Source organism: Hemicordylus capensis, chromosome 2 (assembly GCF_027244095.1).
Source record: "Hemicordylus capensis ecotype Gifberg chromosome 2, rHemCap1.1.pri, whole genome shotgun sequence".
NCBI lineage: Eukaryota > Metazoa > Chordata > Lepidosauria > Squamata > Cordylidae > Hemicordylus > Hemicordylus capensis.
The window spans coordinates 294728481-294743793 of NC_069658.1; the positions used below are offsets into that span (position 1 = coordinate 294728481).

General features: G+C 46.9%; 1 protein-coding gene across 2 annotated transcripts in view; it reads right to left on the bottom strand.

The window, feature by feature from the left end:
• Positions 1-1397: 1397 nt before the first annotated feature.
• EFCAB12 (EF-hand calcium binding domain 12) overlaps positions 1398-15313 on the bottom strand; it is a 48472-nt gene continuing 34556 nt past the window's right edge. For both annotated transcript variants that reach the window (XM_053299514.1, XM_053299515.1), the window contains exon 10: positions 1398-2145. In XM_053299514.1, the coding sequence (XP_053155489.1) occupies positions 1887-2145 (259 nt within the window). In that variant the 3' untranslated portion in view covers positions 1398-1886. The remainder of the gene's footprint in view (positions 2146-15313) is intronic.

Sequence of the window (15313 nt, forward strand, 5' to 3'; positions counted from 1 at the left end):
ATGGAGAAAATGGATAGGAGGAGGGGGGGAAAGACAAGAGATCTGCAGCTGCTTCCTAAGAGCAATTTGGGATGCATACCAGGAGGTGCATGTTAAGCCTTGCGTTCAGAAGAGCTCTTCCCCTCCTAATTCAGGCGGTCCTGGATCAGCGTCCGCCCCCCACTCCCTGCGCACCCAGTTTCTTAAAGGTGGCTTCTCCCATCCCTCCTGCATACTGGCGATTTCCGCCTGGGAGGGAGGGAAGCGGAGTTGGGAACCTACCTTTTTGTCTTCCTTCTCGCTGCCTTGCCTCTTCTCTGGCGGCTGCTGCTGATTGCAGTCACCGGCAGTTTCCCCTGCCTGCCCATTCTGCTGCTGCTGCTGCTGACAGCCTCCAGATGGGGATGGGCTCCGGGCACTGAGAAACTCCAATCCACCGGATTGCAAACAAATCCACTGGATTGCAATATCTTCCAGTCCACCGGATTGCAAACAAAAGCAGGTGAGAACGACTTCCCGCCCTCGACGTCACTATTTCTCAGGATTGTTCTTTTCTTTTCTTTCCTTTCTTTCTTTCTTTCCTTCCTTTTTTTTTTTTTTTTTTTTTGAGGAAGCCGTGCCACACTGACATGGTTTCTCTCCGCCTCTCCTGCACCGATCGGGTGGCTGCGATTTCACGCGCACGCACGCACACACACCCCGCACACACACTTTAGATCCTCCAGACTTTTGCAGCCAACGTGGGTGTCTGACTGTCGTAGCTGGTGCGGGGTGGCCTTCCGTTGCCCTGCGGCTGGCGAAGCAGATCGCCTTGAAGATCAACTCCCAGTCTTCTTCTTAACTGGGGTGATTATTTATTTTGTTGGAGGACTATCCGTATATCCCAGTCCCACCCTGCCTCGTGGTCGCCGCGAAGACAAAGTCCACGTGCAGGCGGCAAGCCAGGCCAGACACGCATGCGCGCCGTGTCCTCCTCACCAGGCCAAACATCGCATGCGCGACTGGTGGGCGGGCCGCCGCAGGGAGGGGAGTGAGCGTTCCGTCAGCGGAGTGATATGAATGATGAAGAAAGGTCCGTTGACAACGCTGATTCACCGAAGCAGCAAGCAGGCAGGCACTGCAACTTTAGGCGCCCTTGCCACGGCGCCCAGGAGCAATGGGGGGGGCCCCCGCCGGGACCCGGGGAGGGGGACTGCTCAATGCGTCCCACACTGCCTGCTGCGCACAAAAAAAAAATTCCGAACAAAAAATTTTTTTTTTCGGGAAAGGCAGGGGCAAGGCGGGGGCACTTTTTGGTGCCCCCCCACGTGATCCAGCAGGGTGGCGCCCAGGGCACGTGCCCCCCCTGCCCCCCCTATCGTTACACCCCTGCAGGTAGTGGAGGATGGCAGGATTCTGTGTATTTAATTTCAAGTAAATTGGGCAAACTGTTGATTTTTAATGATTTTTAAATAATTAAGCTCAAATTGTACTAACATCAGAGACTCGCTACAAAAAATAACTATACATCTGAGAATCACTTGGTTTTTTTTTTTAAATTACTCTTTTCCAAAGGCTGTGAGCTGCTAATTTTCTGTACCACAGCGCACAGTGCATTGGGAAAATGGATATTTTCCTGCAGTATGGCTATTCCCCTGTTTCTATAAAGCACAGACTGGATATCACTGGGAACAAGCAGCATGATCATACAAATCACAAAATGTGTTTGGGGCACACATTGACTGACTGACTGGAAAAGTCACTCTTGCCAAACTATACTACTACCATATATTTTCACAGTGATTTCTTATTGTATCTTTTGATCACCTTGTTTAGCTTAGGATGTTGGCTTATTGCAGAAGATCCACTGGGGTAGCCAATGCTTCATGAAATGTCCGTATTATACACAGTTGCTGTCTCAAACACCATCAAATATAATAATAATCCTTTTTGGAATCTGATTCACCATAAGTCACGTATCCCTGCTCATTGACTGGCCAGTTGCGGTAAGGATTGTAGGTACCAGGGTACACTGGGCGTGTGTGAGAGACACGGTGGAAAATTGCATGCCCTCCATCCCGCTCCATTTGTGGCAGATATAAACGGAGTTTTTCGAGAAGATGTCCCGGCCAGAAACTGTTGGAGTCAGTCATGGGGTTCAGGAAGGCAAAAATTCTCTTCATCTCTCTGTAAACACAATTTAGAACAGTAAATAAGAGTGCCAAAAAACAAAACAAAACAACAACAAACCAACAATAATGAACCAAGGAAAAACTTCATGAAACCATCACATGTAAATCCATAAATCTATCATCAGAAGATGTTACATTAAGCCTGTTTGGGGCTCATGTGCTTGATTTTTAATGGGTATGCAAGCAGCTCTGGGGACAGGCAGGTGGAATTGGATCAGGACCACAAGACGGAGGAAGGAGGGCTTTAATCCTGAACTGTGGCAGAGGCAAAGAGGTAAAACAACACCACAGACATCTCCACGGCTGTTATATACTCAGTAAAATCAAGTAACCCTAATGATGGGTCTAACTAATGATTTGGCCCTGAAGGGGGAATGAGGGTCACCAACTGATACCACACCAACATAAACAAATATCTCTGGTACAAACTACAAATTTAAATTAAGCAAACAAAAACAAGTGAATATTTTAACAGGAGTGGTCAGCCCAAAGCAAATCAGTTTAGGAAGCATATGATATACAAAATGGCAGAGCTCAAATTAATTCAGAGCTGTCACTGTGTAAACCAAATACCAATGAGGGATGCTTGTCTTAAGGAACAACAGAAGTCAGATGACGAGGTATATGTTGCTTTCCTTCATCCAAGTTGCAAAATACAAATTTAAATGAAGCAAACAAGAGTTTTAAAGAGAATGCATCTTTAAAAATAAGGCAAGAAGAATATGGATTGTAAAGATCCTCTTGAATGTGTGTGTTTGGCAAATGTTCAGTGTGTGTTCTCCCGCCACACTTGCTGGTGGCCATCACCAAACACCAACATGTACTATTTGCAGCTAGTATAGTGCAATGGCTAAAAGAAGGAGCAACGAGCTAGGAGGTCCCTGGTCCAAATCTTGCCTCAGTCATGAACTCATTGTTGTCCTTAGCTATATTTACTCCTTTCCTTGAAGCATTTTCACCTTGCCCTTCAGCTGATGAGGTAAAATAGCAGCAAATAATTAAAAAAAGAAGAGGCGCAGCTTACCAATTTAAAGAGTTGGTGATGATGACATTTCACCTCATTGGCTTTATTTCCCCTTGTCCTCCAGAGAGAGAATAATACTGGGTTGTTTTACAGGGATCTAACAAGGATCACTGACTTGGTATATACTAAATGTTTTGAGCACTCAATATGCTAGGTATCATTATTATAATTATTATTGCTACACAAGGCAAACAATGACTGCTGCATAAAACATGAATCAGCTCTAAAATGGCCATCATGTAGGCCAATATCCAAATCATAAATGGGACTGTGTGCATTCTGTTGATTGGTTGGTTCTCTATACAGACACAAAATCTAGTAAAATAAACAAATTTAAATTTGTTTAGATGTGCATATGTTTATTTTCAGCACCAGATTTGAATTTCGTTGGCCAAGAATTTTGATCTGTTGCTGGGTGCATGGATTCCCAAGTATAAGGGGTAAAGCTGATTAAGATGACTTAAGGAGTGAGTAGTTACTTCCCTTTGGACAGCCACAGTAGCACAAGCATCTGTATGAATGCAATTATGATAGACTACGAGTATGATATCGGTTACTGCATTATGAAGCACACTTCGCCCACTCTCTTAGGCTAGAGTACTACCCGTTCTGGTTCTACTAAGGAAGTTGATTAGCAGTACATAGGAACATAGGAAGCTGCCATATACTGAGTCAGACCATTGGTCTATCTAGCTCAGTATTGTCTTCACAGACTGGCAGCGGCTTCTTCAAAGTTGCAGGCAGGAGTCTCTCTCACCCCTATCTTGGAGGGCCTCTCATTTTCACCCAGTTATGCCCCTTCGGGGGGCGAAGTAAAACCCCAGGCGGACCTGGGGTCAAAGGAGAATGTTCCAGCAATGGAAGGAGTCCATTCCCAAATCTCTGGATCAATTGAAGAAGGAATTTTGGGATCCTCCAGCCCGGGGCCCAGGAGACTGGAAGAAAAGCTGCAGCCTGTGAGTACAATGGAACTAGATTTACTGGGGACAGTCTCTTGCCAGTCAAACCAGAAGGACAATTTAAATCCTAGGAGCTTGGGGGAGGGACCAATATATCCCCAACAGCCAGGAGCACAATTTGATCACCATGGGGTGAGTGGATCTACAACTCTAGACCCCCCCAAAGTAGAGGGAAATGTACCCTTGTTTTCCTCATTGCCATCGACTCATTCAGTTATCCAGGCAGAAGTGAAAGCGAAACAAAGGCAGCCCTCTACTGAATTTGCTGAGTCACAGGCTGCTTTGTCTGATGTAATCTCACCCATTCCTGAAGTAATTACAACAGCCCTTGGAGATTTAGCAACCTTGGGGGAGCAAGGTTTAACAGAGCAAAGATTAACAGAATTAACAGTAGAAGAGAGTGAAAAAGAAATGTTTATGATGAGTTCAATGCCTTTGCTGGAGAACGAAAGTATGGAGCTTTCTGAAACAGAGTGCAGAGATAGATCCCCCTTAAAAAGTCCAGGGTGGTCATCTCGTTTTCATGTAGAAGACTTTGAAGACCAAAGAGATACCAGACCCTCTGTATTAGATAAATCACCATTTCTTCACTCTATGGGAGTAGAACAAGTACTTCCCACCCCTCCCCTCAAAGCCAGTCTAACTCCTGCAACTTCTGCAGCTACTCCAGAAGAGGGCAATATTGCCCACAGTTACTCAGTTAATGTAACAGAAAGTGAGGAGGAAAGCACCTTGGACTCAGATGCTGAGTATTCAAGCTCGGGGGCGGGGAGTGAAGGGGAAGTTTCTGAAGATGACGCATATTCATCGATACAGCCTTATCAAACAGATGGGGGTGATAAGTTGAATCCTGAGATAAATGACAAAATTTTAGAATCAGATGCTATCAAAGTGCTAGAACAAGGGGGCTGTTACACGCCCAATCAATGGCAAGAACTTCTGAAAAAGGACATTAAGGAGGTCTCCATCTTCCTACTAAGAACTGATATAAAACCATTGGACATGTTTGAATTTTGGGCCTTCTTCATAGCCCATATGGCAGTACCAAGATCCAAAGTTTCCTCAGCAACATGGGAGAAAAGGGGTGCGTTTGCACAATGGGAACGCCTAGATAAAGACCACAATATTATTTTTCAGTTCCTACTTGGAAAGGACGCCATGTCCATTTCCAGTTCAAAGGTCTCGACTGCAGTGTCAACCAGCCTGATGATCCTAGAAAAGATAATGACTGTCAAGCATAAGGGGCAGCGCAGAAAGCTCCTGAAACCATTGAGATTTCCCCTTTGGATAAATGAGTCTGTATTTCTTAAAAACATACAAGAACTCATCCGGTCATGGCAAACAAAAATAAATGGAAAAGATGCTACATCACAACTGTCCCCATTATCAGAGGAAACTGCGGGTGAAGGCCCACCCATCCCCGTAGATCAGTGGATAGACTGGCTTTTCTCACTAACTGCCATTCTGAAACAGAGAAGGAAGATGAAGGAGAAGCGGCAACTAGCACAAGCAACCTGGGAATTAGGGCCACCACGGAACAAGAAAGAGAGTGGTGAGCATGGTGATAAATCAAAAGGGGTAGCAGCAAAAAAACCTCGTTTAGAAGAAGCCTTCGTGACAGAGGGGACATCAAGGTCATCAAGTCGCTTACTCCCAAGTACTGAAAGTCAAGCAACACCTTCTCAGGAAGCAACCTCAAAGGGAGAAGACCAAGGTGAACCTGAGTGGCCTGTCACCCTAGAGCAGGGATGGGGAACCTTGGCATTCCAGCTGTTTTTGGACTACAACTCCCATAATCCCCAGCCACAGAGGCCAATAGCTAGGGATTATGGGAATTGTAGGCCAACATCTGCAGGAGTGCCAAGGTTCCCCATCCCTGCCCTAGAGGGATCAAGAATAGGAAGACTGATACCTGAACCAAGAGAACCTGAGACTCGGGAACAGAGGGCAGTAAAACCCAAAACTAAAGTAGTTACAGAAAAAAACACATGGAACAAACAGGGAAACCCAGGAGTGAACCTGCAGATTCCAAAAGCCATTCCCGAAACCTTACAATCCAAGAGGGGGACCACAGCAGGAAAGTCAACTCCACAAACTATCATGCAAGAGCCACCAGATACATCAAAAGCAGCCTTGGGAAGATCTCGATCCTTTGCTTCTGTGATCAACTCCAACAGAGGCAAAAAGAATGATATACCAAGGCAGGGGAAAACCACAACCGGAGTAGCCGCGGACAGATGGGCTGACTTCTTAGCTCAGTTCGAAATAGAGGATGAGATACTAGCAGCCATCCCCAGCTCTCTATCTGAAGATGACGACCCGAAGAAACGGTTTGTAATCTGGTTCCGCTATTTAGGAACTGATGAACAGAAGGCGACCAGAGACTATGTCATCAAAAGGTTAATACTGGAAGCAATGGTTTTCCCGACATCACAGTTACGGGCTGTCATCCAACTGGTGGGGTCTAACGAAATAGATGCTTGTTCGAAAAACCAGGCAGCGTATCACAGTTTCTGATCCAGCTGCAAGAAGACAGACGACCTCTATCCTGATCTTCTTGCTGGTTTTCAATTAATACCTCTATTTAAAGCAGATACTAGGATCCTTACGATAACCCTTCGGACCACAACAGTGCTGGCAGAAGATGTGGCTATGTGGTTGGGGAGGCATGCTAATGTCCTAATGGGCCCACATGAAAGGAAGGACAGTTATGGAATTTGGACTGGTGAATATCGGTGCATAGTAGTACTATGTACAGACCCCATAACAGGGACAATACAGCACCTTCCGAAATATTTCTTCATGGGCTCCGACAGAGCAAGCCTCCGTTACAGCAGACAACTGCCAGCATGCTACCACTGTGGGGCCTATGATCACATTCGCAGGGAATGCAACACATCACTCTGCTCCAAATGTGGAGTAAGAGGTCACAGTACTATGAGTTGCTATAAAAGCATTCGCTGCAACCTATGCGTGGATAGAGATGTGCACGGTCCGGACCAGTCCGGACCGGAACCAAAGGGGGCCCCTTTCTTTTAGGGCGGGAGGGCTTTCTTACCCCTCCCGCCTCTTCACCCCCTCCAGCGCCCGTATTTAACTGAATAACGGGGCGCTGGAAACCAGCCGCCCCCGCCCCCCACGAGCAGATTTACATACAAAAGTACCCATACCCCTGCCGCCGCCATCGCCCGCCCGCCAGCCAGCCCTCCCTCCCAGCTGCCCGCCCGCCTGAGTCCTTACCCAAAGCTTCAGGAGGAAATGAGAGGAGCTACCGAACAGAGCTCCTCTCGTTAGGAAGGCCTCCAGCAGACTGAAGGCGCTTTGCGCACGCGCGCATGCCGCAAAGGACGCCGATCGCCGGAGGCCCGGTCTACCCGCCGGGAAAAGGCCGGGTAGACTGGGCCTCCGATCGCCGGAGGCCCGGTCTACCCGGCCTTTTCCCGGCGGGTAGACCGGGCCTCCGGCGATCGGTGCCCTTTGCGGCGCGCGCATGTGCAAAGCGCCTTCAGTCTGCTGGAGGCCTTCCTAACGAGAGGAGCTCTGTTCGGTAGCTCCTCTCGTTTCCTCCTGAAGCTTTGGGTAAGGACTCGGGCGGGCGGGCGGGCAGCTGGGAGGGAGGGAGGGCTGGCTGGCAGGCGGGCGACGGCGGCGGCAGGGGTATGGGTACTTTTGTATGTAAATCTGCTCGGGGGGGGCGGGTGGTTTCCAGCGCCCCGTTCTTCAGTTAAATACGGGCGCTGGAGGGGGCTAAGAGGCGGGAGGGGTAAGAAAGCCCTCCCGCCCTTAAAGTTATACCCCCCACCCGGACCCGGACCAGCCAGGGCCGAACCGGTCCGGCAGTTCGGCCATTCCTTAGAATGGCCGCCGGACCGGTTCGGACTCACCCCTATGCATGGAAGTAGGTCACACGTACTTCTGGTGCCCCGAAGCACATACAATAAAAGTAATAGAGAAAGGACAACGAAAGTGGAGAAATTTGCTGAATCAGGGAAACGGAGAGCACAAAAACAAACAGAAGGACCACCTGAAAGACAAGAACAACAGGATCACCCTGGGGCGGGAGAGGAGATGGACACACATCCTTTCCCACGGGCTGATCACACAAGCTTGCAGGGTGCATCTAGGGAGACGCAAGACCAATTTTCGTCCCCATGGATGCAGGCATCTTCTAAGAAAACCAAACAAAAAACAACAACAATGGGAGGATGAAAGAAATGGATCGACCAATTTGAATAGACACCCCAAGGACACGGGGATGGGTCTAACCCAACAGAATAGATTCAAGGTGCTAGCAACCATGGCAGAGGTTCCAGATGCCAATGATGAATTGATCCCTCCTTCAGACTCGGAAGCTGCCCAACAGGTAGATGAATTGATCAAAGAACAGAGACAACTCAGAAAGCCCGCAAAAAACAAACGGATATCCTCGAAGCACTCAAGGGCCCCAAAGAAAACTGGACTAAATACACCCAAAACTGTAACCGACCTGGAGGAAGAGTTGAGGGTGGAACAAGACAAAGCAGCAGAAATATGGAACCTAAAGAAAGAATACAAGAGCATTCTAAAACAATATGAAGAGGAAAAGTCAGCCCTATGCCAAGCCATACAAACAAAAGACCCATCAATCCAAACTTCAGGGGAGAAAGACCCCGATGTGGAAAAATTGGACCTAGTCCTAGCACAGATTAGTGAAGATACCGCAGAACTTAAGTCGATAGGCTCGAGTTACAGCTATCAGCTTGCAAGGATAAGAAACATACCGGAGGAAATAGAAGAAATTAAAAGCATCCTAGAGGACCCCCGACAGGGACACGAAGTAACTACCTTGGCCAAAAATGGTGTTACTGATGATTGTATCATGACAGAAGAGAATATGTTAGTGGAAGAAGGGACAGATCCTAAAAACAGCTTGGATGAAAATGTAGAAGAAGAACATCCCCTAGAGGCCTTCCAGGAACCTGGGAGCAACATCCCAAACCACCCTGCCTTGCCTCCCGTCTCTGAACCCCAAACCCCCTCCCCCTCCCCAACCCTCCCCGGGGCCCATTGCCTCAAAGTAGGTCTACACTTTCATGTGAAGTAAATGTGGAAGGGGTAGGAGGTAATACTGTAATCATGGAAGACATGGAGGTAAGGGTTGAATTAACCCAATAAGCCCCTTTGAACAATACTTGACATGATCTGAGATCTAAGGAACAAATGCCTACTATTCTATTGCCTCGCTTCTACGCGAACAGTGACTCTTTGTCTGAATGGGTCCATGCCTTACACATAACACCCTCCTATCATGGGTTGTTGGGCCAATTCCTATAATATACTTACATGGAATGTTAATGGATTAACGTCACCAAATCGTAGGCAAGAGATCTTACATTTTTTAACAAAATGGAACTATCATATCTATGTTCTGCAAGAGACCCATTTCGAAAATGAGAGCCACCGCTTTTCGGCACAACAGCAATGGACAGTGGGCCCATCCTTTTGGTCCTACGATGGGAGCGGCAACGCAGGGGTAGCGATATCGTTTAAAGACGGACCTGATCTCAAAATCGAGAGGGTATTGGAAATTGATCAGGGCAGACTAATGTATGTAGATTTTACTGTCAGGGGTGACCCAAGCTCGGCAACCACTCTAAGGCTCGACTGAGCCTTTAGACTCTGTGCCATATATGCCCCGGTACAATCACACCTTAGGAAGGCTCTTTGGGCTAAACTAAAAGATATATGTGACACCAAGCGCCACCTCCTGATCATGGGGGATTTTAATAACAGAGCCCAACTGAGCAACAGGAAAGCCTTTTCGGGAGGCCTCCCAGTCTCCCCCGCAAGTCCCTCTCTAACGAATGAGGAAAAAGCTCTCCAACGTTTTCTGAGTGAGACTCTGGGTTTAGATGATAAGGCCTTGGGGGTATATAATGATTTGGATTTTCCCCCAATCCATCATGAAGAGAACTTTAAATCATAGTATAGACATAAATTTAAAACCAGAGTCAAATTTACATATTACCACCCGAGATCAGCTAGCTGGCTAGATAGACTCTGGGCTCCCCCTACTTTTGAAGTCTACAGGTGTAAACTAGTACTTACCCCATGGTCAGACCATGCGGCTGTGGGATTTATTTGTAATCTCTCTGAGGTAATTCCACATGGTAAGCCCTTGTGGCAATTACACCCAAAAATGTTGATGAATATCTCAAAGGTACCCTTTTATCAGAACTGAGGCAGAACTATTAGAGGCAGAAGATGATCTTTTGGGAGCCTGGGAGACACTTAAAAAGAGGGTGGGGTGCCGTACTAGGGCAGTGACCAACCGGACATATAAGAGAGGGGTCAAAAATTATCAGAAAGCGATCACCCAACATCTGAAGATTGTTGATAAGATGAACAGGGGAGAAGCCTTCGACGTGGAATCATGCCGCCGCTACAAAGAGACAATCAGGACATTTCAAAATGAGCTGCGGCACAGGCGTTTAGAAAATAAGCGGTATCGCTTCAAAGGGTCTGTAGTTGAAAAAGGGGAGTGGGCAAAGGACAAGATGCATGATGTTTGACATTCCAAGGCCTGTGATCGGATGGAAGTAGCCCACTAATGGCTGACCCCCACGATATGTTAAAGATAATGGCCCAGTTTTATACAAACTTGTATGCATTGAAGGATATTTCTGTAAAGGACATTCAATCCTATATAGATAGGTTCTGCAGTCTGAATGAATATGGTCTCGGCTATTCCCTCACTGAGGGGGGAAAAGCTCTTTGACCCATCCTGTAACGATAGAAGAGGTCAGAGCAGTTATCTCAGCGGGAAAGAACACATCAGCCCCGGGGCCTGATGGTCTGACATGGCCTTTCTATAAGATTTACGCAGACCAGCTACTACCAGTTTTAGTAAAAGTATTTAATTTTGTCCTAGACAATGGGCGTTTAAATAGGTCCTTTGGGGACGGCCTCTTAATCCCCCCCCCCAAGAAAGGTGACACCACTTTACCACAAAACTGGAGACCGATAACCCTCACAAATATTGATTACAGAATCTTTGCCAAAATCCTAAATAATAGATTGGCGAAAGTGGCTCCTAAATTGGTCCACAGCTTGCAGACAAGCGCTATCTCGGGAAGAAAGATGACAGACTCATTGTGTCTGTTGAGATAACTTTTTTATTCTATACAGAATGGAAGTTGGAAAGGTCACCTCCTCTTATTGGATCAAGTTAAGGCCTCTGACAAAGTGAACCACAATTATCTGTGGACATTGTTGAAAGCTAAGGGTATACCACCCCTATTCGTGACTTGGATACAGCTGCTCTATACGAATGTAAAGGTGACACCACAGATTAATGGATGGCGGGGTGACCCGATCATTTTGCATTCGGGTGTCTGCCAAGGATGCCCACTGAGCCCATTACTTTATGTTTTTGCCCTGGATCCGATCCTGATCAGGATTCAGAGAGAACCCCATCTGCAAGGGCTCTCGGTCTCTATCCCTCCGCCCTGCGAGATCTTCCCGGGAGGGAGGAGGAGGGAGAGTGAGGGGATAGCCGAACCACCTGTCCACTCAGAACAGCACTCTGAGTTTAGGGTAAAATTTGTAGCTCATGCCGATGATGTTACATTACTGTTATCGAATGAAAATGAAATCTCTGTAATACTAGACCTCTTCTGGGAATATGGCAAGATCTCGGGCTCAGAATTAAATGCTGACAAAAGTGTATTTGTTAAAATGGACCCCGGACACCAGCAACTCTCGCACCTACCCATCTCTGAATGTAAAAGCGAAGGGGCCCCAGAGTCCAAACTGAAGTGGGTAGATACAGTAAACATTTTGGGGATTGAATATTGGATTAATGAAAAAGTCTGGGGGGGAAATTGGACAGATTGGGAAGAAAAAGTAATGCTTAAAATTACCATGTGGAAAAAATGGAGCCTTGCCATGTACCAGAAAACGGTTTACATCCGGACTTACCTGATACCCCCGGTGCATAACCTGGCGGTAGTCTATCCTCCCCTGCTCGATCTCCTTCAGAGAGTTGAAAGCCAGATCTTCCGTCTAGTATGGCACACAGCATCCTTCCCTTTGGCCCGTGCGGTAGCATTTAAGGAGGTTGAGCGGGGAGGCCTAGCCCTACCTGCCTTGCAACCCTATTTTGTAACTGAATTCATGTCCTACAAATTTGGAAACTGGATTTTCGTGAATGTCCATAATATGTTCAACCTCCTGCAAAAAACCTGGGTTTCGCTTTTCACTCTGCATTGGCGCAAGTCAGCATGGGGCATAACATGGTGGGGGAAAGGATCTTTCAATGGTAATATCACACAAGTATTAAAAAGAGAACACCCGGACTACTTGAGAGATTTGTTATTCACACTTAAAAAATGGAAGGTTGAACCGGATCTATTTAAAGGATCCTCCTCAGTTAAGCAGCTAAGGAAAACAATTTATGGAGAGATTCTAGAAGTGGGTTTCTTAAAACCTGATTTAGAACGTAAACGCTACAAACACCGCACTTCACAGTACTTGTTGCAACCCGATCACCCTATCGCTCTCTTTAAGGAGAAAAAAGTCCCTTTCCATTTATGGGAAACAAGGTGGCGCTTATACCATCAAGTACTACCACTTAATGCGGCTAAGCCATGGCTCCCAGAGGACCAGCAAGAGTGCCCTAAAATCACCTGCAAACAGAAAGCTAGTGAGCTAGGTAAAACATTCAGGGAAACCCACTCACATTTCTTAAAAGAGTGTGTGGTAGCCAAAAGAGTGTGGCAGGGAGTAAAGTAAGCAAGCTGTTAGAGTGGCCTGATTTGGAAAAACAGATTTGGGAAGAACTAACCTCGGGTTTGAGCGATAAAACCTCCTTTTGAGGTCCCAGAAAGAAACCTTCAAGGAAACGGGACGGAACGGGTGCCCTCATACTAGGGAATTGGAATGTTCCCCTCCTCGTAATCAGGTTAGTAAACCTGTATGTCATTTATGCAATGCTCCTGCATAGGAATAGGGAGGGAAGACGCGGCCAAGAGGTTCACACAGATGAGACAGTAAATCACTTCTGGAAAAGTTTGTATGGTTATGTGCAAAAAGACAAGAGTATATCTTCTAAACGGCAATGGGACAAATTGTAGAAATGGACGTCGGACGTAACCCCCCCGATTACCTGATGTGCCTTGAAATCCCCCACCCCCGAGTTACAGTACTACCTGCATATACTTCATAAACTTGTGGGTTTCCAAATCATTGTGTGTAAATCTTTGTAGATATATCATGTACAAACAACCACTTTGTATATAATTGTGCTTTGGCAACATACTGTATGCTTTGGTAGTTTGTTGGTTCAATAAAAAAATCTTGTCCTATAAAAAAAATCTTGTCCTATCTTGGAGAAGCCAGGGAGGGAACTTGAAACCTTCTGCTCTTCCCAGAGTGGCTTCATCCCCTGAGGGGAATATCTTGCAGTGCTCACACATCAAGTCTCCCATTCATATGCAACCAGGGCAGACCCTGCTTAGCTATGGGGACAAGTCATGCTTGCTACCACAAGACCAGCTCTCCTCTCCTAGGAGTAGGTTTCTCCTCTCCTAGGAGGTGTAGGTTGGGACAGACAAGAGAAAGTTCTTCACACTGTGTAAACCAACACAAGGAATTCACTGTTGAAGATTTGTGATGGCCACTGGCATAGATGTCTTCAAAAAAAGGATTACTGTAATTTTCAGGAGAAACGCTGTGGCGGGTATGTTGTTAAAAGTTGTTTTTTGGCGCCTGCGGCATATATTTGAGAATTTGGGTGCAAGCCAGAAAAGTGCTCCTGCTGAAGCAGTGTCTATATGAGATGTCCGGGCAGGATTTCTGGCGGCATTTTCATGGGGGGAAATGACACCTGAACGACATAAGAGCTATACTGCTAGTTACAAGCTGAGAGTTGTGCTAAGAGCAGAACAGATCAGAAATAGAGCTGCAGTCCATGAATTTGAAGAGGATGAATGCTGCGTTCGTAGGTGGAAATAAGAAAAAGACGACCTGGCAAGTATGCCGAAATAAACAGGTTGCTCACCTGTAACTGATGATCTGGTAGAGATCCGTCGATATTCATAAGAATGGGTTCTGCCCCTGCGCAGGAACCCCACGGTATCCATGCCTGAGCTCGTCGAAGCGCCCAAGCCACGCCCCCACGCTGCTGCGTGCTATATAAGGCGCGGCTGAGGCGCGTAGTCCCTCAGTTCTTGGACGACTGCCGTGGAGGACGATCATCTAAAGTCTGTTCTTTTTTGTTTTGTTTAAATTAGGTAAGTTCATCCATTAAAAGGGGGGAATATCCTGAAGAGGATAGAAGCCACACACCTATACGCACATAGAAGTAGCACTACTGCAGAGGGGAAGGTTGGGAGGGTCTTATGAATATCGACGGATCTCTACCAGATCATCAGTTACAGGTGAGCAACCTGTTTATCTGGTTCGAGATCCGTCGATGTTCATAAGAATGGGTGTTTAGCAAGCTCCAGTAGGAGGGGGGAGCAGTAGTCACAACAACACCTGTTTCAAAACACTTCTCCCAAAGGTGGCCTCTGCCGCAGAGCGTACATCTATGGCGTAGTGCTTAATAAAGGGAGACTCCGAAGACCAAGTTGCGGCCTTACAGATATCCCTGAACGAGACCCCAGAGAGGTGTGCAGCGGAGGAAGCTTCAGCCCTGGTGGAGTGGGCTTTAATGGCTTCTGGAGGTGATTTGCCTTGTAGATGATATGTCAGGAGAATAAGCTCTACCAGCCATCTGGACAATCTTTGTCTCGAAATTGGGGATCCTTTCCTTGGCCCTTTATACGATATGAATAGACGAGTAGAGAGCCTAAAGGGTTTTGTGCTGTCTATGTAGTATAGGAGCGCACGGCGCACGTCTAGAGCATGTAACGAGCGCTCCAGAGCAGAAGTAGGGTTCCCAAAGAATGTAGGTAAGATGATATCCTGGTTCAAGTGGAAGTCGGATACAACTTTTGGTAGGAAAGTAGAGTCTAAACGCATGCGGACTTTGTCTGGTTGAAATAAAGTATAAGGGGGGTCCACCCTGAGAGCCGCCAGTTCACTCACACGTCTTGCTGTTGTGATAGCAATCAGGAAGCTCGTCTTCCAAGAGAGATGTTTAAGGGAGGACGTAGCCATGGGCTCAAAGGGAGCCTGAGTCAGTGACGAAAGAACCA